A 20880-nucleotide genomic window follows, 5' to 3' on the forward strand; every position below is an offset into this window, starting at 1 on the left:
CGACGCAGTGATATGCATTCTCGAAAGACCGAACCAACGACCTTCTAAAGCTGTGAGTGAGATTGCAAGTTTTGGCACTGAAAAGCGACCAACAATGGATACCGTTTGAGGCGTGTCGAAAGTCTTTCTGCTGCTGGGTTTGGCGATTTACGAACATGAGGTGGAAAAAAGCAGCATTTCGGTCTACATATGTACGACCGTATAAAACCACAATCGCATTTTTTTTCGACCAAAGTGGTCGATTCTTTGGTGCAAATTGGACGAAGGGAGACCGAGAGAAACCTTGATATTTTATGTCATTATTTTTGCAACACACCATCGAGACTAATCCCTGCTTGCGGGAAGGATTCAGGGTTTTTCAGTATATGTGTATAACATTCCCATTGCAGTGGAATAGCGTTGAAAACTCAGATACATTGTTTTCCAGAGAGATGAATAATGACTCTGCATAATGGTGAAACCACCCGACTTCGGAGGGCTTTTATGCTAAAGTCGGATCAAACATAAAATAATTCGAAAAATGATTGAATATTACATCTTTTGCTAGTATTAGTATGCAGACAGTATTTCGACGTTAAATTTCAAAGGTAATGAATATTAGTGTACATAAAAGTCGTGATCTGTCATCATGTCTGTCTATCTTTGTGCCACTCTATCTGTTACACTTGCGAGTGGGGTGACAAAATTTGCATACAATTTGAAGGTGGGTAATATATCTGTTGGCAATAATGACCAAATACCCAGCATTTTTTGTGTGTCTCTAGCACCAAATTGTGTGTCTCTTGTAAATTTGAGGTTACTGAATCTAATGTTGGTCTCAGAAATGTTTCAACACGTTATAATTTTAGGCCACAGGACGCCAAAGTTGTATAAAACATTGGTTTTATTGATGTTTACATAAAATTTATACTGAAATTTATCATTTTTTTCAGTGATTTAATCTATTAAATTTAAATCAAATCGACTTTTTCAACATGCTTGCAGTTTCCATACAAAATTCTTTGTTTCTTTTAAATGGCAAAATACAATACTTTTCTAAATAATAAAAAAAATACTTTTGACCATAGAAAGTATTATGAACCTTGTTTATATTGTATTGTTCAACATTTGAAGTTTGGATTTTGTGGCAAATTAAGCAAATAAATTAGCATTCAAGCAGGAAAACTTGCATACGTGTTGGCTGAAATCATCAAATTCTGCATTTTCAACAGTCAATTTCTCAAAAACTGGACGTGCTATGATGTTTTTGAAAGCGACAATGGATTCAGCTACCAAAATTTAGTGAAGAGCGGTAATTTGGAGCTTCAGCACAATTGGGGCATGCAGGAGATTCTGAGTACCCGAACCTATGCAGGTACTGTCTATAACAACCATGTTCTGACAAGAAGTGCGTTAGGTGGAAGTTCGCTTCTTCATGGTTTGCCTCATACCAATCTGACGCATTTGGTATTAGGAGATGGGCCCTTTAACTTTTAGTGGATTTATCCCATTCCTGCTGCCAACCTCTGAGCGTTGCGGACTCCTCTGATACCTCTTTGGTTGAAGCATCGAACATCTTCCTTGATGATGAGCGCATTGGGGGTCATCCTGGTTATGATGCACATGGCCTCTTTAGAAACCGTTCGGTATGCGCTTACTACTCTTAAACACATGCTCCTATACGTGCTTTCTAACCGCTTTAGGTTCTGCTCGTTCTAAGCACTTTAGACCAAATTAGTTCTCCGTACTTCAGTATGGATAGCGCCACGCCTGCCAGGAGCTTGCGTTTGCTGACAGCTGTTAGACATCATCCTCGAAATCGCCGTTATAGCCGTAGATGTCTTTTTACAACCATATTCAATGTGGATAGCGAAGCTGAACTTGTCATCGATCATTACCACAAGATGCCTAAAGGATCGCTTGAACTCTATGGTACAATCACGTACCGAAATAAGCGCCCGTTGCTCGGACTTGGCACCTCAGTCTTGTGACGAGCCAGTTCTAGTTTCCTAGACTTCATCAATCCCTCCCTGGAAATAGAGTGCGCTGTTGTCAAAAATTCCTGGTTGTGTCCCAGTAGCAATATATAGACAATTCTCTGGATGGATCACTTTTAATATAAAAAAAAGACCAGCAAATATTCGTGAAAGATTTTCTGGACAAATTCTACTGGAATTTCTTGAATGAATCTCTCAAAAAATTCCTGGTGGATTCCTGGGTAAAAACTCTGGTTGATTCTGAAAGAATGTCTTTTAAAATCCCCGATAGAATCACTAGAGGAACTGGTAGAATCTTTTGAGGAATTCTTGGTGGAACCTCTGTAGTAACTCCTGGCGAAACCTCGGGAGAAATCCTGGATAGAATCCCTGTAAGAATTTGTGAATTTTTGAAGATATCTCTGCCAAAAATTTTTGGCGGAATCTCTGGAGGAATTCTTAGAGGTCTACGTGAATTCATGAATTATTTTTTGAAAGAACTATTCGAATTTATCACTTGATAAATAAATGAATTACTCACTTGATTAATTTGTGGAAGAATTCGCGAAGGAATTGCTGTAGAAATCCTCGGTGGAATTATCAGGTTTTGTTTTTTAGAATCTTCGGTGGATTTTTTTGAAGAAATCACTCATAGAATTATCTCATTTCATCTTATAGTAATTATGGAGGGGAGATTACTTGAGGAATATCTTCTGATATTATTAGAGGAATTCTTTACTGGAAAATATCTTTAGGATTTATTACTGGAGAACCTCTTGGTGGAACTCTGGGGATCTGAGATTTATAGAAGAATTTCTGAAAATATTCCTAGAGGAATCACTGTGAGAAATATCTGAGTGAAATTCTGGGTAGAATCTATGAATGAATTCTCTTTGGAGGTGTGCGTGTAGTAATTTCTGAACCAATTCTTAGTTTGATCCCTCGAGAAATTTGTAGGGACAATACTAGAAGAAATTCTTCCCTGTTTAAATCCTTAGAAAAAGGTCTGAATAAATACCTAGAGGAAATCCTGCTGAAATGCTTCAATTCCATGAGAAATACCTGGAGAAGTTTTTGAAGGAATTCTTGGTGAAAAATTTGGATAGAGTCCTGTACGACTTCCTGAAGGAATTCCCGTAGCAATATCTGGAGATCCAATGAAACGTTTTGGGCTATTCTTTGAAAGGATTTCTTTAGGGATTCTTACACAAATCAGTGAAGGATATCCAGTAATATTTTTAGAGGAAATGGCTGGAGGAATTCCCGAAAGTATTCCTAGAGGAATTTATGTGATAACCACTGGAGAAATCCTTGAAAAAGATCTGGCCCCAGTTCCTGGCGAAATCCCTTGGAGGAGTTTATTGTGAAGATTTTTTTAAAAGAGGTCCTAGCGGAATTCCTGGTGCAATTCCAGAAGAAACTCTTGGTAGAGTCCTTTTAAATAACATCCCAGAAGAATTCATTAAGGAATACCTTTAGGAATTTCTGAAAGAATCTATATATAAATTCTCAAAGAAAGCCTTAGATGAAGCCTTAAAAGAGTTCCTATAAAAATTTCATGAGGATCAGTGCAAAAAAAATCAGAATTTCTACAGGAATCTTTGGAGGAATGTCTGGCGTAATTCCTGAAAAGATCTCTGGATGAATGCCAGGGCGAATTCTTGAAAGTATCCCTGGAGGAACTTTTGGAGTAGAGGAAGATCCCCTAGTACCGGACAGCACCCAATACCGGACAAAGTCGAAAATTGAAAAATATTACTGTGAATTTTGAGTTGTTTTTGAATATTGATTTTTTTCGTATATTTCTCTAGAATTCAACCAATTGCAAAAACTGGCAGCGGCTCAAGTGTGGATAACACTTCTGATTGCATTCCTGTGGGATTTTTCTGTAACATTTGTAAGAATTAAGACAAAGTCCTGAATAAAAAAAGGAGAGTTTTGTTGAATCAGCGATTTCTATAGAACTTTGAACATGAATTCTTTCATGAATCGCTCTTATAATTCCTTTATTAAGTTCTTGCATTGACAACGACAAAATTATTCTGTTGAAACTGACATCTCCGACATCATAGCTATATGCCCAAAGTTATTCTAACTCTGACTGAAATGCTTCCATAAAAATCAAATCACTCACCAATAATTTCTTAAAATATTTTATGGATCAGCATATTGAAGTTCACAAGATAATTCGACAGCAATTTCAGATATTTCGCATAATACTATTAACGGGTTTTGTCTAAAGCGGGGGTAGACGAAAGCGGGTATAGCTAAAATCGGGAAGGCACTCAAAGTTATAATTGAGATAAGTACAAGTGGATAACCGAATCAATGACGTGTAAATTAAGTATAGGCGTAAGTTATTTTTATTTTGAAACCACTATTTGTACGTAAGTAAAAGTTATAAACAGGATAGTAATATCAACGTTAAAAAAGTTCTGCTTCGTGCGTGTAGACTAAACAAAAAAATGCAGCTTATTTGTCAAAAGTTTACAAATTCTAAGAATCTTGCAAATTTAAGTTAAAAAATATGGCGTTCAACGAAATGTCATAACTTTGTAATTTTTTACAGATTTCAAAGCTCTTAGCATCATTTTCTTAAAAATTGTAAACAGTAACTGCCCAAAAACATGATTTTTTTCCTACGAAAAATACTAAATATTTCATTTTTTTTTCCAGTTAAACCTTATTACTTACCTGTTACAGTACCTGTTATTTCTCATTTGTTGAATCTTTATAAATGTTTATTTTTTTTGTTTCAATATATGCATTTTTCAATTCGTAGTCATAGCTTATGAAATTCAAATAAATAATAAAAATGTAGTTTCCAGCGAAATAACCCAACAATCCGAAAATGTTCGGTTTTTCCATTAAAAATCAAAATTTATTTAAAAAAAATAAAAATCATCTTTTTGATTTGTGTTTGAATAACTAAGTCAAGACAAATTTTAAATTTAGTTTATGTAAACACAGTTTACGAATAGCTAAATTAGCTTCAAGGGCATGTCAAAAATTTTTGAATCGTATGAATGCTCATAAAATGACGGTCAATCGGAGATATTTTTTTGTAAAACGATGAAAAATTTGGAAAAAAGTTTTTCACTTAGTCTTGTTTTCGTTTGAGACACGTTTGATATTCTACAACCTTCTTATAAATTTAATGAAGAGATTGATGCTTGAAGCTTTGAACTTGGTTGAAAAATAACTGAGTTATTAAAACTTCACTGAAGGTTACATCTAGGGTTATATTACTTGCAAATTCACCTTCAAATCGCTTATGCCACAACTAAATCTTAATATTCTTGCCTCAAAATTTGAGGTTTCTTTTTTATGTGGTTTAAATTCAGGAAGAGAACACGATTTTTTGTTTTTTGAAAACTAAAAAAAAAAAATAAGCCGCACTCTACAAAACTTTCATTACCTTAGAAAATAGCGAGAGTCCTAGCGTTTTTTTTATATCTTTCCCAACGTTTCGATCCGTCTGGGACCGTTTTCAAGAGTATTACACTTTTAATGCCAAGTATTTTATTTTACAGTGTCTGATAGATTTTTGGAATGCATCCAAAAATTTCATGTTTCCAAAACAAACAGTCTTTTTGTAGCGCATTTGTTTAACACAATTTATCGTAAATTGAACTCAAAACTTATCTGCAACGTTCCATTTACACAGTACAAAATCGAATGTGTTTACAATCAAACGGTTATATTTGGAAACAGTGAGAGTTCTAAAGTAGTCTTTAAGGAAATTCGATATTGTTTTCAAAGGTTCTCCATTCTGCATGTATCTTATTTTGTTTTACAGTATCCGATCGATTTTAACGACATATCTAAACTCTAACGGTCTTTTTGTAGTACATTTATCTAAAACCTTTAATCGTAAATTGTAAGTACTAAAAATCATCTGCAACGTTGAATTCGACACGGTACAAAGATCGAATGTTCAATGTTTTTTGCAACTTATTTCAAAGAGAACTCTTTTTTCATAATATTAGCCAAATGAATCATTTTCTTAACGTCTGCAAGGCTCGCTTAAAAAGGATTACATGAACAGATAACCTATTTTTCTGAAAAAACTGGACGTGTTCTGAGAATTTGAGAAAATATATTTGATACTAGGGGACCAACATTTTTAGAGTTCATTTTACATGGGCAAGGTGCTTGTTGTATGTTACAACTAAGAGATTTTCAGTCTAAAAGACTAGCAAATGTTTGATAGGATTTTGGGATACATTGCTAGAAAATCGAAGAAATGTCTTCAATATTAGGAAAAACAAATCAGAGGCAGTACTGTAAGCAAAAGAATACGTTTTCTAGGTTTCTTGAGAGTTTTTCAGAGAACCACAGCTCACATAAAAACTTACGTAAAAAGTCGTTCACATGTGCGTATACAACTAAATCTCTGTTATCATGAATCATGTTACATATAAATTCGCAATAAAATCTATACACTCTCATTGTATATAAATTTTCATCGTATAACATATGCAAACATATCGGCATATCACTTTCGTACGTGTAAGGCTCTTTAACGACATCTTATACGAAATCTTTGCATATATAAGCATCGTTTAACGTAAAACATGATTTCGTTGAAAACATCTTTGAATAAACCGGTTACCTAATTGTTTGCGCTGAATAGTTCCGGGATTACCACTACGACTACTTCTAGTCCTAATAGCATATCGTACCGTGCTCTATAATACCATACTGCTCAGCAGGTTCGAATTATGCAAAACCGTCTATATAAACACAGCAGTTTCATTTAAATTCAGTACCACTTTTTAACATTCGCCCAATTTACCCAAATGAAATTTGTCTCTTTACGGAGATTCGTGCGCCGAGATAAACGTGCTCTCATTTGTCGTCCAGCTGCTTTCCCAACAGAACACAAAAACGTTAGCGGAACTTCACACTATCTTGCGACGCATAAATCATTCCGCAAAACCGTTTGTCATTTCTCTCGAAACTGACAGCAAACGATCCTCCGTATTATGGTGATATTTTTGATCACAAGCAGAACGACCGTCACATATTTTGGCGATTCGTTTGTGTTTATTCATCACATGTAGAGTAAGGTGGGGAAAACGGATTAAACATTTATGCAAAAACTTTTAAAGCATCATTACGATATGCCCATCTACGCGCTTACAAAAAATATTATTTCCGTTTTGTCCTATGCAATGAAAGCTAGACCGAAAGTTACAATTTTTTCGCTTGACAACAACAAATAGCTACAACTTTTCCAAACTCAATTGATACTTATAATATTTGGTGTGAATGTCTCTTACCTGAATAAAACTCATTTAGCCATAACCTTAATAACATTTCCTTTGAACTGAGATAGAAATCTTGAAAGGGTTTTCCTCGCTATACTCTATCTCTTAAATCTACACACAAGCTTTTCGAGGACCAGCTTCTAGGAAATTTGGATCAATATCCTACACTTGAACGAAACTAATCCCAACAACCCCACAATAGAAGAGCAGCACGCCATCAGCCACCAACCGGGGCATCGGAATTGCGTGTGACATATTAAGTGTTCCAGCGAAAACGCGCACGCACAGTTTTGGAAAATCACTTTCCCATTCATCACCGGGTGGTGTGGATTTTTTCCGCTCCACTGAGCTTTCCCCGAAATCATGGAATTTATTCATTCACCATCATCACGCTTGGCACTTCCAATTATGTGAGGCTTTCGTGCATTTGTGCTGTTCGTTGGTAGTGTCGGGGACAAATCCTCTGCTTTTCTGATTGTTAGTGGTTTGGAAAAGGTTGCTCTGCGATGTCCAATGTCCCACCGACGCAAGAAGCTTTCGTGTTGAATGGTCGTTCTCTTGTGGGACCGTGCTTTTTTTTTCGGGGAATTTTATTCATGATGCGAAAATGGATTTCTATTTCGGGAAATATGGACAACCATTGTTTGGGTGCGAGAGGGAGACTTGTTTGGTATTTGCACTTATTTCGTCATGAATACTGATGATTATATGATGAGTTACTACTATACAAAAATATTTATATCGAATAATTGTAGTAAAGTTCTAACATCTCTTAGATCAGTCCGTAAGGACGTTGCGATTTTTATTCAAAACATTTTCATTACAAAGTCGAAATCATTTGAAAGCATTTTCTACTCGTTCAACTTTGCTCCTCAAAATTTCCGACAGGTACCCCGGAAAATACAAACGGTGGACGTGGTCGGTGTGGATGTCCCTGGTGAGGTGGTCTCGGATGGCCATGTGGAGGCTTCGGGTGATGATGGTGGGGAGGCTTATGATGCGGTGGCTTCGGTGGTCTTGCCGTCGATGTTGATGACGGTTCGGGTTCGGAACTTGTCGCCTCTGGTTCGTTGGTCGATTCTTCTGATTCAAGTTCTTCGGAAGATTCCGTGGATTCCACCTCCTCGGAAGATGGCGATGTTTCCACTGAAGCCGGAGTGGTGTCGTCCTGGGTGGAGTCCTGACTGTGAACCAGAACAACTGCACCGATGAGCAGTAGACTGAGGATGGCAAGCAGTTTCATCTTGAATGATTGAAGGTTTTCACTATTTTGTGACTTTCTAATGGAATGCTGACGCCTTTTATATCATACGACCGACATGAAAACGATATCTGTCGAGTGGTTTTGTACACAGATATGATTCAGAGGCGTTGAGTGTTGGGGCTTTTCCCGCAGTCTAAGAGTGTGCACGCGACTGTTAGTGATGCAATTTCAAGTGTTTAATTTGTTTTGTTTTCTGCCTTGTAACATTACGATAAATGTTTATTACTTCGAGAAATATCTAAATTTCTAGTCGGTGTGGTGATGATCTGTTGATTGGAAAGTTTTTCTAACAAACTGGTCTGCTGTGTACACTCCCGTGCAAAAGTTTTGGTTCACCCCCAAAACACGAAAGTATTTTGTTCATATATCTTTAATTGAACGCCTCTATGGCTTACTTGAAAGACAATGAGTTATTCTTACATCGTAGGTGTTTTGACGAAAAAAGTGTTTTGTTAACTAAATTTTTACATATACATAGTTGTGACATTTCTTTTAAAAAACACTCTGAACAAACATGTCTAATTTGTTAGGTATTGGATCGACGAAAATTTTTAAATGAATGCGCCTCTAGAACCGTTATCTTATATTCTTTGTAAAGCACTAGCGAAATTTTGATGAAAACTATTTATTGTTAATATAACAGTCACTCAAGTCATCATGCAAAAATTTAGGTTCACTAGGACTTACTTAAAACATGAAAATTCTGTGAAATCTCGTACCAAATATGTGCGCACCATGATTTACGATTAAATCACGAAGGAGATTTTTAAAATCTATGGGACGTTCAATTAATTGTAGATTTTTTTTTATTCTTGTACTTTTCATAAGTATTATATTTATGCTTACTTACAGTACCTATAAGATTGTTTTTGGCTATTTCAGAATTTCGTTGAAATTATGGTTTCAATTTTTCATGGAAACGAAACGGGAAACAGTCATTACTCTTTTTCTTTATCAATGAGTCCCCAACGAGGGCCCGCGGATCCCCAGACGACATCTCAAGGGGTCCGCGAAGTAATTATAATAAAATATAGTTTTTCTTGATTTTTTAATAAATATGAGAAATATCTTACGACTAGTGTTTCCAATCCCGGGAACGTTTCCCGGGAAATGGGATTTTCCGGGATTCCCGTATTTCCAGGAATTTCACATTTCCCGGTATTCCCGTATTTCCAGGAATTTCACATTTCCCGGGTAGTTTAATAAAAGGAATGGACCATCTATTTTCAAACAGAGACCATCGCACAATTTACTTTTCATATCATTCTAAGCAATGACCTCACTAGATCACTAGTTGATGTAGATTTGTTGTTTTTCATAATCAAATAGTTTTTGATGAAACGGATTTATCTTTGTTGATATGTCCAAAAAAAAAATGCTGTTCAAAATAAAGCATTTTTTGAAAGATCTTTTCTATTAATTGAGTAGAAGTTTCGGTGTATGTAACAGTCCAATTTTCATCATAAGATTCTAAATGGTTTAAATGTTCATAAGTATTATTTGAATTTTTTACAATTTGTCAAGCATTAGCTCCACACGGGCTTCTCAAGTAACCAAATAGCACTATAATTTGCGCTCTGTGCTATTATACAGCTGACATACCTATATAATAGTCCTATAAGACCTAAAAGACGAATTAGCGGGCTAGTGGTCACTTGGATTTTGCTAAATGTTATAAATTTCCTTGTTTTGAAGCATAGCGTTCAGAGCGAAGCCAACACATTTTTTTCTGAGAAAGATGAATAAGCAACTCAAAAAAACAGAAATAACCATTCAAATTCACTGGTAGAAAATAAATATACATGAAATACGAATAATTAAAATAAGAAATATTCATTAAACTTGCGTTATATTCACATTTTGAGAATTTCCCGGGGACCCGGGATTTCCCGGGATATGGCAAATTTATTTCCCGTTTTCCGGGAAAATTGGAAACTCTACTTACCACACCATTTTTTGCAAAGGATTGATGTTATTAGCGTCAGATTGTTGTATATTTCGAACAGTCTTGAAATTCAATTGGATCGGATATTTTTATCTACACAATTACTTATAAAATACTTGTCATCCTGTCATTAAGACAAGTATAATTTTCTTCATCGGCTGCATTTATTTCTAACGTAAACTTGAAAACTAAACTAACTTCATTCCAAGAAGTTTACAAAAGAAACTCCCACGTTCACTTCTGGTTTATTTTTAGATGAATACTTGGAAGATTTTTCCAGCTTTTTGGCGAGATCTTCTAAATGTTTCTTAGAAATTCTATTGCAAAATATTGACGGGATTGCAGAAATTCGAAATTCTTCTCATTTTTTACTCAAACCATTGAAAGAATCTTCTCGAGCATGATTTCAGTAAGATTTTTGACTGATATCTGTGATACTAATATTTCATGGATTAAGTTTTCTGCGTAGATTCTTGTTGTATATCGGAAAAGTTTTTTGAAGAGTTCCTGACGATATTTCTATCGATTCATACCAACGGCCAATATTTGTCTCCCAAGAAGTTCATTCGGCTTCGTAGCCGTGCGTTTAGTGTCACAGAGGCTTTTAGCCGCATCATGCGAAGGAGTATGGGTTCGATTCCCGCCTCAGGCCGAAAAACTTTTCGAGAGGAATATTCTCCGACTGTGCCACTGGACGTTGCATGCTAGTCCGTTGTCTAGTGTGGCGCTTCCTTCAAAGGGCAAATAGCCCACTGGAAGCATTAACGTGTAGTGTCTTTTTTTTATTGTCTTTGGTGACTAACCAACGTGTTATTTTTTTGCGTGTGTCTTACAAAAATCTCTGTTGATTAACTATAAGATATTTGAAAGGTTTTCATAAACTTTGATTCTGAGAGGTCCATGGGATGTTTATTGAACTGCAAAGGTGGTCGTGGTCTCAAAAAGGTTGAGAACCACTTCTCTAAGTATTTATTTATGTTTTTCAAAAACAGCTCTATTGACTTAGCTTTGAATTATGGTACTAGAATAAGAACCAACTAGAGTCTTACATTGAAATTGTGACTGTTACATTGCACTTGAGACATGAAGAACTTTATGAGCCTACATAATTTTCTGAAATAGATCTCTCAGTAGATTTCTGTCGCATATAATCATTCTTGCAAAAACATTGTTGGAAAGATATGCACTTTATTAATAACAATCTGATTATAAAAAACAGCAACTAAAAATCGAAATATAACTAGATTAATTCAAGTCGATGAAAAAACCGAATTTAGTACTACACCATTTAATTCCACTAGAGGTTGTATCCTTTAACAGATACGCGTATTTCGACCTCAACTGTAAGGCTGTCTTCAGTGTCGTGTACTAGACTCCAATTATTCGGTTTTTTCATCTACTTATAGGTATTTTACTAAACAACTCGAAGATTTATTATAGATTAATTCCCTAATACTACATGAAGTGCGATAAATTTTGTTTGAACAAGGATGGTCTATTCTTTAAAGCAATAGATATTCCCGGAAATATGGGAAACCAAGATAATTCGGGAATCCCTGCAAATCGAAAATTTTTGTCCTGGTGACAGGAATCCCGGACAAACTCTTTTCCTGCGAAATGCTTCCCAAGATTGGAAAGCTGTTACAATTTGTTTACAATTTCAACAAAGTTGATGTACAATATGCATATTCAGGATCTTATTCAGAGTCGTTTAAAATTATTCATAAATTCACTATACGCACAAGTTATTCTTGTTATGTTAAGTCAGTGTCACGATGGGAACCCTGCCTCATCGTCATTGGAGTAAATTCATGGTACGATGACCAGTTGTTCAACTGACCGCCGCACACTGCCATGCGGGCGAATACAATGACCAACGGATGACCAGATATCAACAGAACAATACTGGACAGAATAGTGGAGGGCAAAAAGTGAAAGTCATCATTGAGAGATATTTAGGCTGTTGCTGTCCCAGTAGATATTCTCGCTTATAATATCACTATCAAATTCAATCAATTTATATCCAATTTACACTTAAATTTAGTTAAAGCTAGTGCTGGAGTTGAACTCACATTGAAATATAGGCTAAGTGATGAATTGTTGTGGATCTCTTCGTAACTAAAGAATAACGAGGGCTTATGTGCTATTATTTGCAAACTATATACATCTAACGGGTTAAATTAATCAAAGAAGTACTGAGACGTATCGTTCAGAGTGGTCCAGAAGAGTGGAATCGTGATCATAGGGATTCACCAAAAATTGTAAGTAGAGATAATTTAGAGAAATGATGGAAATGCTCATAATAAAATTGAAATTGCAGCTTAAAGCTAATTACACACAAAAATTGGTTTGCTCATAGATTTGGGAAATCATCCGTACAATCAGTGTTTTGGGAATCGAATGTATAATTTAAAAATAATGTTTCTAACTTTCAAGCATACTTAAATGCTTTGAAAATTTATGAAAAACTCACATAAAACTCCCAAGCACCATGCTTTGTTTTGATCATCTTAAGATGTATCTTGATCAGGGATGAGAAAAGTACTGGAGCAAACATTTACCGCCTCCACATTTACATCTTTCTACACCACCATCAAAATCCAATGCAAACCATGACCGTTCAAAACAAAAAAATGTCACGGCTCTTCAAAACTGTAATCTTCTTCTTCCTAACGTTTTTCAACCCCGAATGCGAATTGACTCGAGCACAGTGGTGACACGATTTTTGCGGTTTTCGGGGTTTTGCATTTTTGCTCGATAAAGGCAGCATGAAATTAAACTTGTTTATATGTATCGCAACGGAATGAGTGTGCTCTTTCTGTTAGAGCTAATAGATTTCAATTAGTTGAAAACACAAGCGAAATATTAGCGATTGAATGATTTAACACTTTTTTCAATCATTCACCTTGGAATGGCTGCCCGAAAACAGTCATAGTGGAGAGACAAAAACAGTCAAGCAGTGTGTGAACCGTTGGCACCGCAACGCCTGATGGTATTGATGCTGCTGCTGCTTCGTATTTTGGTTGACTGGCAGAATCGAAGAACTGTGGTGAATAGTGGTCACAGTTCTCAAGCCTGATCTTGATGGTACGCTCCCCACAACAATTATGAGTCAGCATTCGATGTTCTTTTGTATAATCCGTGGCTGAGAGAGTGGAAAGCAATGCTGGCTCTAGCCAAATGCACATCTTTCATTTGACTGCTCTTGCTTACTCCAAAGCTCTGCAAACTCATCATCATTGCTTATGGGATGAACTGAGATTGGTTGGTCCGTCAAGGCAAGAGCCCTTTTGGGCAAAGAGACAATGAAGAGCTGTCTGGAAATGCTCTTCCCCGAACTGAGAAATGAGAAAAAATGCTCTCCCCTGAACTGAGAAAGGAATAAAACAATCTCTTTCTCTTTGGAGCACCGAGGTTGTCAAAACAAACTCTTCACAACTATGGGCATGAAAATAAGCAAACACAAACGTGTAAACTCTTCATTCCGCAGAGTACGGACGCTCAGTTAGTGTGTGGGTAAAATCGTTTCTCTTTTGTAGTTGATCGTTGACAGAGGGAGAGATAGGTTAAATCAAGAGCAAGGAAAAAGCCTGCCAAGCACTCAACGGAAAGAAACGAACTTTTCAAATGCATGAAGTTATTGAAATATTAGGAAGATTCGGGAATTTCATTTTTGAATATTCCGGAATTCCCTCTCCCCCTTGTATTGTTTCTGAAATCCTTTTACAATTCTCACGAAGAAAAAAAAAACTCTGGGATTATTCCGGATATTCATCTGTGATCTCTGTAATTTTTCTAGAAACCCTTTTTCCGAGAACACCTCTGGGGTCCTTTCAGAAACCCATTTCGAATTTTAGCGAAACTACCCCTGAAAACTTGTCTTAAATATATCTGGGATTCTGCCGACAATTTTTCGTGCATCTTTCTGGCATTTGGAGATTTCTTCTGGAAATCCAATAAGAATTCTTTAGGAAATTTCTCAGGATTTTTTTTCGAAAGGTTTCTTGCAGAATACTTACGGGATGCTTCCAAAATCCCTCCAGGATACTTCCAAAACTCTTCCGGCAATGTTCTGGATGCAACCGGCAAGAAATTTTGAATCATCCGGGAAGAATTCTTTAAGAATCTTGGCAAGGATATAGAGAGTACCTCAGGAAGAAGAATTCTGAAAGCATTCAGGAAGAATCCCGGTGAATTTAAAGAAGAATTCCATACGAATTTTCTTTAGAATCACAGAAGGGTTACCGATCGAATTCCAGAGAGATTTTTAGATAAATGAGGTGTTTCCGGAAGAATTCTTGAAGAACCTCAGAGAAATTAACAAAAGTAATTTCTGGAAGAACCCCTGATTGAATTCATAAAGAATCACAGACAGAATTTCGAAATAATCGCAGAATGATTTCTTGAAGAGTCCTTTAAAGATATCCAGATAAATTCCGGGAATGTTTTCAGAAAAACAAATCCCTTAAAATTTCCAGAACTAAACAGAAATTTACGAAAGAATCACAAAAGTAATAAGGAAGAAATCCCTCATGCAAAAACCCCAGAAGGGTTTCTGGAAAAATCTCAGTAGTATTTTAGGACGAGATCCGGCGGGAGTACAAGAAGAACCTCAGGGGAATTGCCTTAAGAATCCCCTAAATATTTCCTGAAAAATTCAAGAAGAAACTTCGTAGAAATCCAAAGAATATTTTCGGAAATATTACTGAGAGATTTCCGGAAGAATCATAGAGCGATATTCGGAAGGATTCCAAGAGGTATTCTGAAGAATCCAACGATTTCCGGAATCTCCGGGGTGATTTTCGGAAGAATTTCATACGAATTTCCGTAACAACTCCAGAGGGATTTCCTGGAGAATACAGTATGGCCCATAAAAAAATGCGAAAATAGTCATATAATGTTTTATGGTAGTTTTTTCATGGAAAATGTGCATTAAACATAAATATTATTCATTACTTGTATTGTTTAACCTATTTAGACTTAGTTTTTCGCTTTGGACATGATTTTTATCTGTTACTTTCACCTTACCTGAGAGAAATTGGAAACATCCCTTTAATTTTTATCACGCGGACGTCTAGTTCAATATCTGTGTGATGAAAGCTTCTAAAACACCAACGATGGCGTGAGATTCTTCACAGGCCTTGTCTCCAGCATACGCCCATATACAATTATAGAATCGATTCATACCTAGGTCATTGGAGACTTGAACATATTTTCGAAAAACGGCTCATTTGGGAGAGCTTTGATTGAACCTTTATATTAGTATGATAAACGGCTCCGTTTTGCTCAAACCCTATGAGCTTGTATTGATATAAGTTGTCTCTAACCACATGAACAAATTTCATCCTCAAAAAATCTGTTATAGGCCTTCGTATTTATTTTTTATTCAACTTTAACAAAAAATAAAGGCATATCATACCTATAACATGCAAATGCCCTCAAAACTATGACCCTAGCAAAATATTTTATTGTGATGATGAAAAACACGTTCTCTAAGAACTCCTTCATCCTCTGATACCAAACAAACTAAAATGTTCAACAATAAAGTGTGATTTTTGAAGGTGGAAAATTTATGACGAGAGCATACGACAATCAAACGCTGTTTCTAGCTTTGGGTGGACAAAACCTTTGAACTTCTTTGATTCATTACATTATTTAGGACAGTGAGTAAAATATGAAAACAATTGTCCTGGATAGCGAAGTTATGTCAAAATATACTATAATAATCAGAAATAACATTCACTAGCAAAAACAATGAAAATAACGCTTGTGGATGCTAAATTCACGTTCAAACAATTTTCGCATTTTTTATGGGCCATACTGTACTAGTGAAATTTATAGAACAATCGCCAAAGGTTTCCGAAAGAATCCCAGGGTAATTTACGGAAGAATCAAAGAGAAATTTCTGGTACAATCCCTGATTGATTTTGTAAAAAATCCTAGGAAATTTTTTGAAAGAATCGCAGAAATACTTCTGAAGATCCGTGGAAAATACATTTTCCAGATATATTTTTGACATAATTGCATATGTATTTCCGAAATTTCACGGAAATATCACAGAAATGTTTTGTGGACGAGTTACAGAGGAAATTGAAGAAGAATCCAGATGAATCTACAAAAAAAAAATCCTACAGGAATGCTTGCAAGAATCCCAGTGACATTTTCGGAAACATCCAAGAGCGATTTTCGAAAGTATCTCTGATAGATTTTCGGAAAGAATCGAATAGTTTCCAAAATTCCCGGGGGAGTTCGAGAACAATTTCATAAGGATTTCCAGAACAACTCCAGATGAGATTTCCGGGTAAAAATTTGTGGAACAAACATTAAAGAATTTCCGAAAAAAAATCTCAGGGAAGTTTACGGAAGAACCATAAAAAAATTTCCAGGAGAATTTACGGAAGAAGTGATTGCGAAAAAAAAAAAGATTTCTAGAAGAAATTCGATTGTATTTGCTTAATGATCTCACGAAGAATTCTAAAGGGATTTCCGAGAAAAAAATCATAGAGGATTCGGAATAATCCAAAAGGAAGAATTTCAGAAGGATGTCAGGACGAATTTTAGAATGTGAATGAATCCGGAAGAATCTTAGAAAAGCATTTCTGGAAGAATCCCAGAGGAATTTCCGAACGAAAATCAGAGCGGTATACGGAAGACTCTTAGAGGGGGTTTCCGCAAAATCTCAGCGGAAATGTTAGAAGGTCCATATAATGGTTTCTTGAACAATTCCTGAGGGATTTTCAGAAGGATCCTAGAAGAAACCCAGAAGGATTTCTGGTAAAATCTTGGAAGCGTGCGCGAAAAAATCTCTCAAAGCCTGTTGGAGGAATCTCTGAGATTCTCGAAATAAGCAAAGAAGGATTTCCGAAAAAAAACTGGAGGGATTTTTGTAGAAACTCCTAAGATATTTCTCAAAGATTCCTAAAGATCTTCTTCTATTTGACATTATGTCCTCATTGGGACAGAGCCTGCTTCTCAGCTTACGGTCCAAAATGTCGGTGTAAATCAAAATCTAGCGTTTTCAATTCCCTAAAGACTGCTTAGCTAACAGTGTTCCAATAACATAAATTCAGTCGAAGCTCATTCAACAATCAAAAACAAAACCAATCATAGGTATGCTTGAATTATACTACTCGGAGTCGCGTGCTTACTCTAGATAACGGGAGTGTGGGAAAAGCCCCAATACTCATCACGTCTGAATCACATAAGTGTACAAGACCACTCGACTGATATCGTTTTTATATCGGTCGTATGATATAAAAGGCGTGAGCTCTCAATTAACAAGTCACAAAACAGTTCGATCCTCCAATCATCCAAGATGAAACTGCTTGCAATCCTCAGTCTACTGCTGATCGGTGCAGTCGTTCTGGTTCACAGCCAGGAGTCCACCGAGGACGTCACCACCCCGGCTCCAGTGGAATCATCGCCATCTGCAGAGGAAGTGGAATCCACGGAATCTTCCGGAGAAGTTGATTCAGAAGAAACGACCCATGAACCAGAGGCGACAAGTTCTGAACCCGAACCGTCATCAACAACGACGGCAAGACCACCGAAGCCACCGCATCATAAACCACCCCACCATCATCACCCGAAGCCTCCGCATGGCCATCCGAGACCACCTCAGCAGGGACATCCGCACCGACCACATCCACCGTTTGTATTTTCCGGGGTACCATTCGGAAATTTTGAAGCGTAACGCCAATCGGGAAGAGAATACTTGAAATGTACTTAAATTTGAATTGAATAAAGTGATCAATTAAACAGGATGTTGAATATAGGACAGCGTATCGTCGTACCTGTCATAGGATAGGATGGAAGCTTTAAGTTTATAACTGTGGAAGTGCTCATTGAACACTAAACTGAGAAGCAGGCTCTGGGGGACATATGGCCATGAAGAAGAAGAAAGATATAGGTTTACACGTGTAAAGATTATTATTATTCATCTTTAGCGTAACGAGCTTACTGAAATAGTACCTGCTCTCAACTTAGTTTTCTGTAAGCATTTTCAAAGACATTAACTGAGACCTTTATTTTCATATGTATATAGTGTGGCAAGCAAAAAAACACTCTTTTCTCTGGAAAGTCGAGAGAATGTCCAACCCGGAAAGCTCCTTGTTCGCCATGGTCTTACTGAAAAGCTGCGCTACAGTTTGCACAAAAAACGAGTAGTGCAAGATATTTTCGTATTTCCATCTCTGCTTCGTGCTATACATTGAATTGACGCTTTCAGTGAAGTAGCGATTTAGCTTCTAGGGTCGAAAGGTAAAGAATTAGAAATTCCCTTAAAAATGTATTAGGAAACTCTCTCAGCACTTCCTCAGAGAGTTCCACCGCTAGATTCCCCAGACATTCTCCAGGTTACACAAGTATACCCAAGAAAAAAAAAAACAAAACTAGAATCCTTGAAGGATTTACGGATGAGTTCCGGATGTGTTTTCGGAAAAAAATCTAGAGATTTCCGGAATTTCATGGAAATTTACGAAAGAATCACATAAGAAAAAAAGGTAAGCTCCCGATGATTGGAAAAATATACAGAAGGATTTAAAGAATCCAGATGAATCTCCAAAAAACCCCAGAATAATGTTTGCAAAAATCTCAGGAAGATATCCGGAAGTATCCCAGTGGAGTTTTCGGAAGACTCTTAGGATAAATCTGCAGGAGATTTCCGGAACAATTGTTGAAGATTTTCTGGATAAATCCAAGAGAGCTTTTTTGAAGGTGTTCCTGAAAGATTTCTGAATTAATTCTCGAGCGGATCTCGGGAGGATTTCAAGAAGTATTTAGAAGAATCTAATAATTTTCCGAATTACCGATTATTAAAAAATATGAATATCAATAATTGACCCAGAATGAAATGCATAACAATTTTCGGAATAATTTCAATGGGATCTCCGTAAAAATCTAAAAGAGATTTCCGGAAAAATAGTAGGGACATTTATAGAACAATCAGGTAGAAAATACGGAGAGAATCGCAGAGAAATGTATGTAAGAATCATACAAAGACTTCCAAGATATTACCGGAAGACATCAAGAAACCCCATTAAGACCTCCCGTAAAATCTCAGTGGAAATGCAGGAAGGTTCCTATAAGGGTTTCTTGAATAGTTCCTGAGAGATTTTCAGAATGATCCCAGAAGAATTTTCTACAAAATCCTAGATAGATTTAGAATTAGCGTTAGAATTTTCATAGGTTATTTATTTATTTAGTTAGTGTTACATCAATTAATTTGATAAAACCTCGTTAACGATGTTACGCCAATTTACTCGGTCCATGGCTGTGTCTCTCCAACTTCGATTTTGGCCCACGTTCTCCAGATCTTGTTGCACCTGATCAAGTCACCTCACTCGCTGTGCTCCTCGCCTTGTTGTGCCAACCGGATTCGACGCGAACACCATCTTTGCAGGATTGTTGTCCGGTTGTCTTGCAACATGCCCTGCCCAGCGCATCCTTCCGGCTTTCGCAACCTTCTGGATACTGGGTTCGCCGTAGAGCCTAGCGAGCTCGTGGTTCATTCTCCGCCGCCACACACCGTTTTCCTGTACTCCGCCAAAGATCGTCCTAAGCACCCTTCGTTCGAACACTCTAAGTGCTTGCAGGTCTTCTTCCAGCATGGTCCATGCTTCATGTCCATAGAGGACCACCGGTCTTATAAGCGTTTTGTACATAGTACATTTGGTGCGAGGGTGAATCTTTCTCGACCGCAGCTTCTTCTGGAGCCCATAGTAGGCGCGACTTCCACTGATGATGCGTTTCCGTATTTCACGACTAACGTTGTTATCAGCCGTTAACAAGGATCCGAGGTAGACGAACTCATCAACCACCTCAAAAGTATCCCCGTCTATCGTAACACTGCTTCCCAGGCGGGCTCTGTCGCGCTCGGTTCCGCCTATCAGCATGTACTTTGTTTTTGACGCATTCACCACCAGGCCGACTTTTGTCGCTTCACGTTTCAGGCGGGTGTACAGGTCTGCCACCGTTCCAAATGTTCTGCCGACAATATCCATATCATCCGCGAAGCAAACAAATTGGCTGGATCTTGTGAAAATCGTACCTCGGTTATTGAACCCGGCTCTCCGCATGACACCTTCTAGCGCGATGTTGAACAGCAGGCACGAAAGTCCATCACCCTGTCGATGTCCCCGGCGGGATTCGAACGAACTGCAATGTTCACCCGAAATCTTCACGCTATTCTGCACACCGTCCATCGTTGCTCTTATTAGTCTTGTGAGCTTCCCGGGAAAGCTGTACTCGTCCATGATTTTCCATAGCTCTACGCGGTCGATGCTATCATAAGCCGCTTTGAAATCGATGAACAAGTGATGCGTTGGGACTTTTTTTTTCCTTTGTGGGGATATGATACCACTGCGACCATTAAGTTGATCTATTGTGGTGGCGTTGGGACTTGGTATTCACGGCATTTCTGGAGGATTTGCCGTACAGTGAAGA

At 37.2% G+C, this 20880-nt stretch overlaps 2 protein-coding genes across 4 annotated transcripts in view; one reads left to right on the forward strand and one right to left on the reverse strand.

Annotated features, from left to right (window-relative positions):
• Window positions 1-20880, reverse strand: part of LOC110677676 — a 258589-nt gene that overhangs the window by 234596 nt on the left and 3113 nt on the right. The gene's annotated exons all lie outside the window — the stretch shown is intronic.
• On the forward strand, window positions 17753-18130 carry LOC23687934 (extensin). The gene has a single exon (XM_011494972.2). The coding sequence runs from the start codon at window positions 17753-17755 to the stop codon at window positions 18128-18130; it is 378 nt and encodes a 125-aa protein (XP_011493274.2).

Source organism: Aedes aegypti, chromosome 3 (genome assembly GCF_002204515.2).
Source record: "Aedes aegypti strain LVP_AGWG chromosome 3, AaegL5.0 Primary Assembly, whole genome shotgun sequence".
Lineage (NCBI taxonomy): Eukaryota > Metazoa > Arthropoda > Insecta > Diptera > Culicidae > Aedes > Aedes aegypti.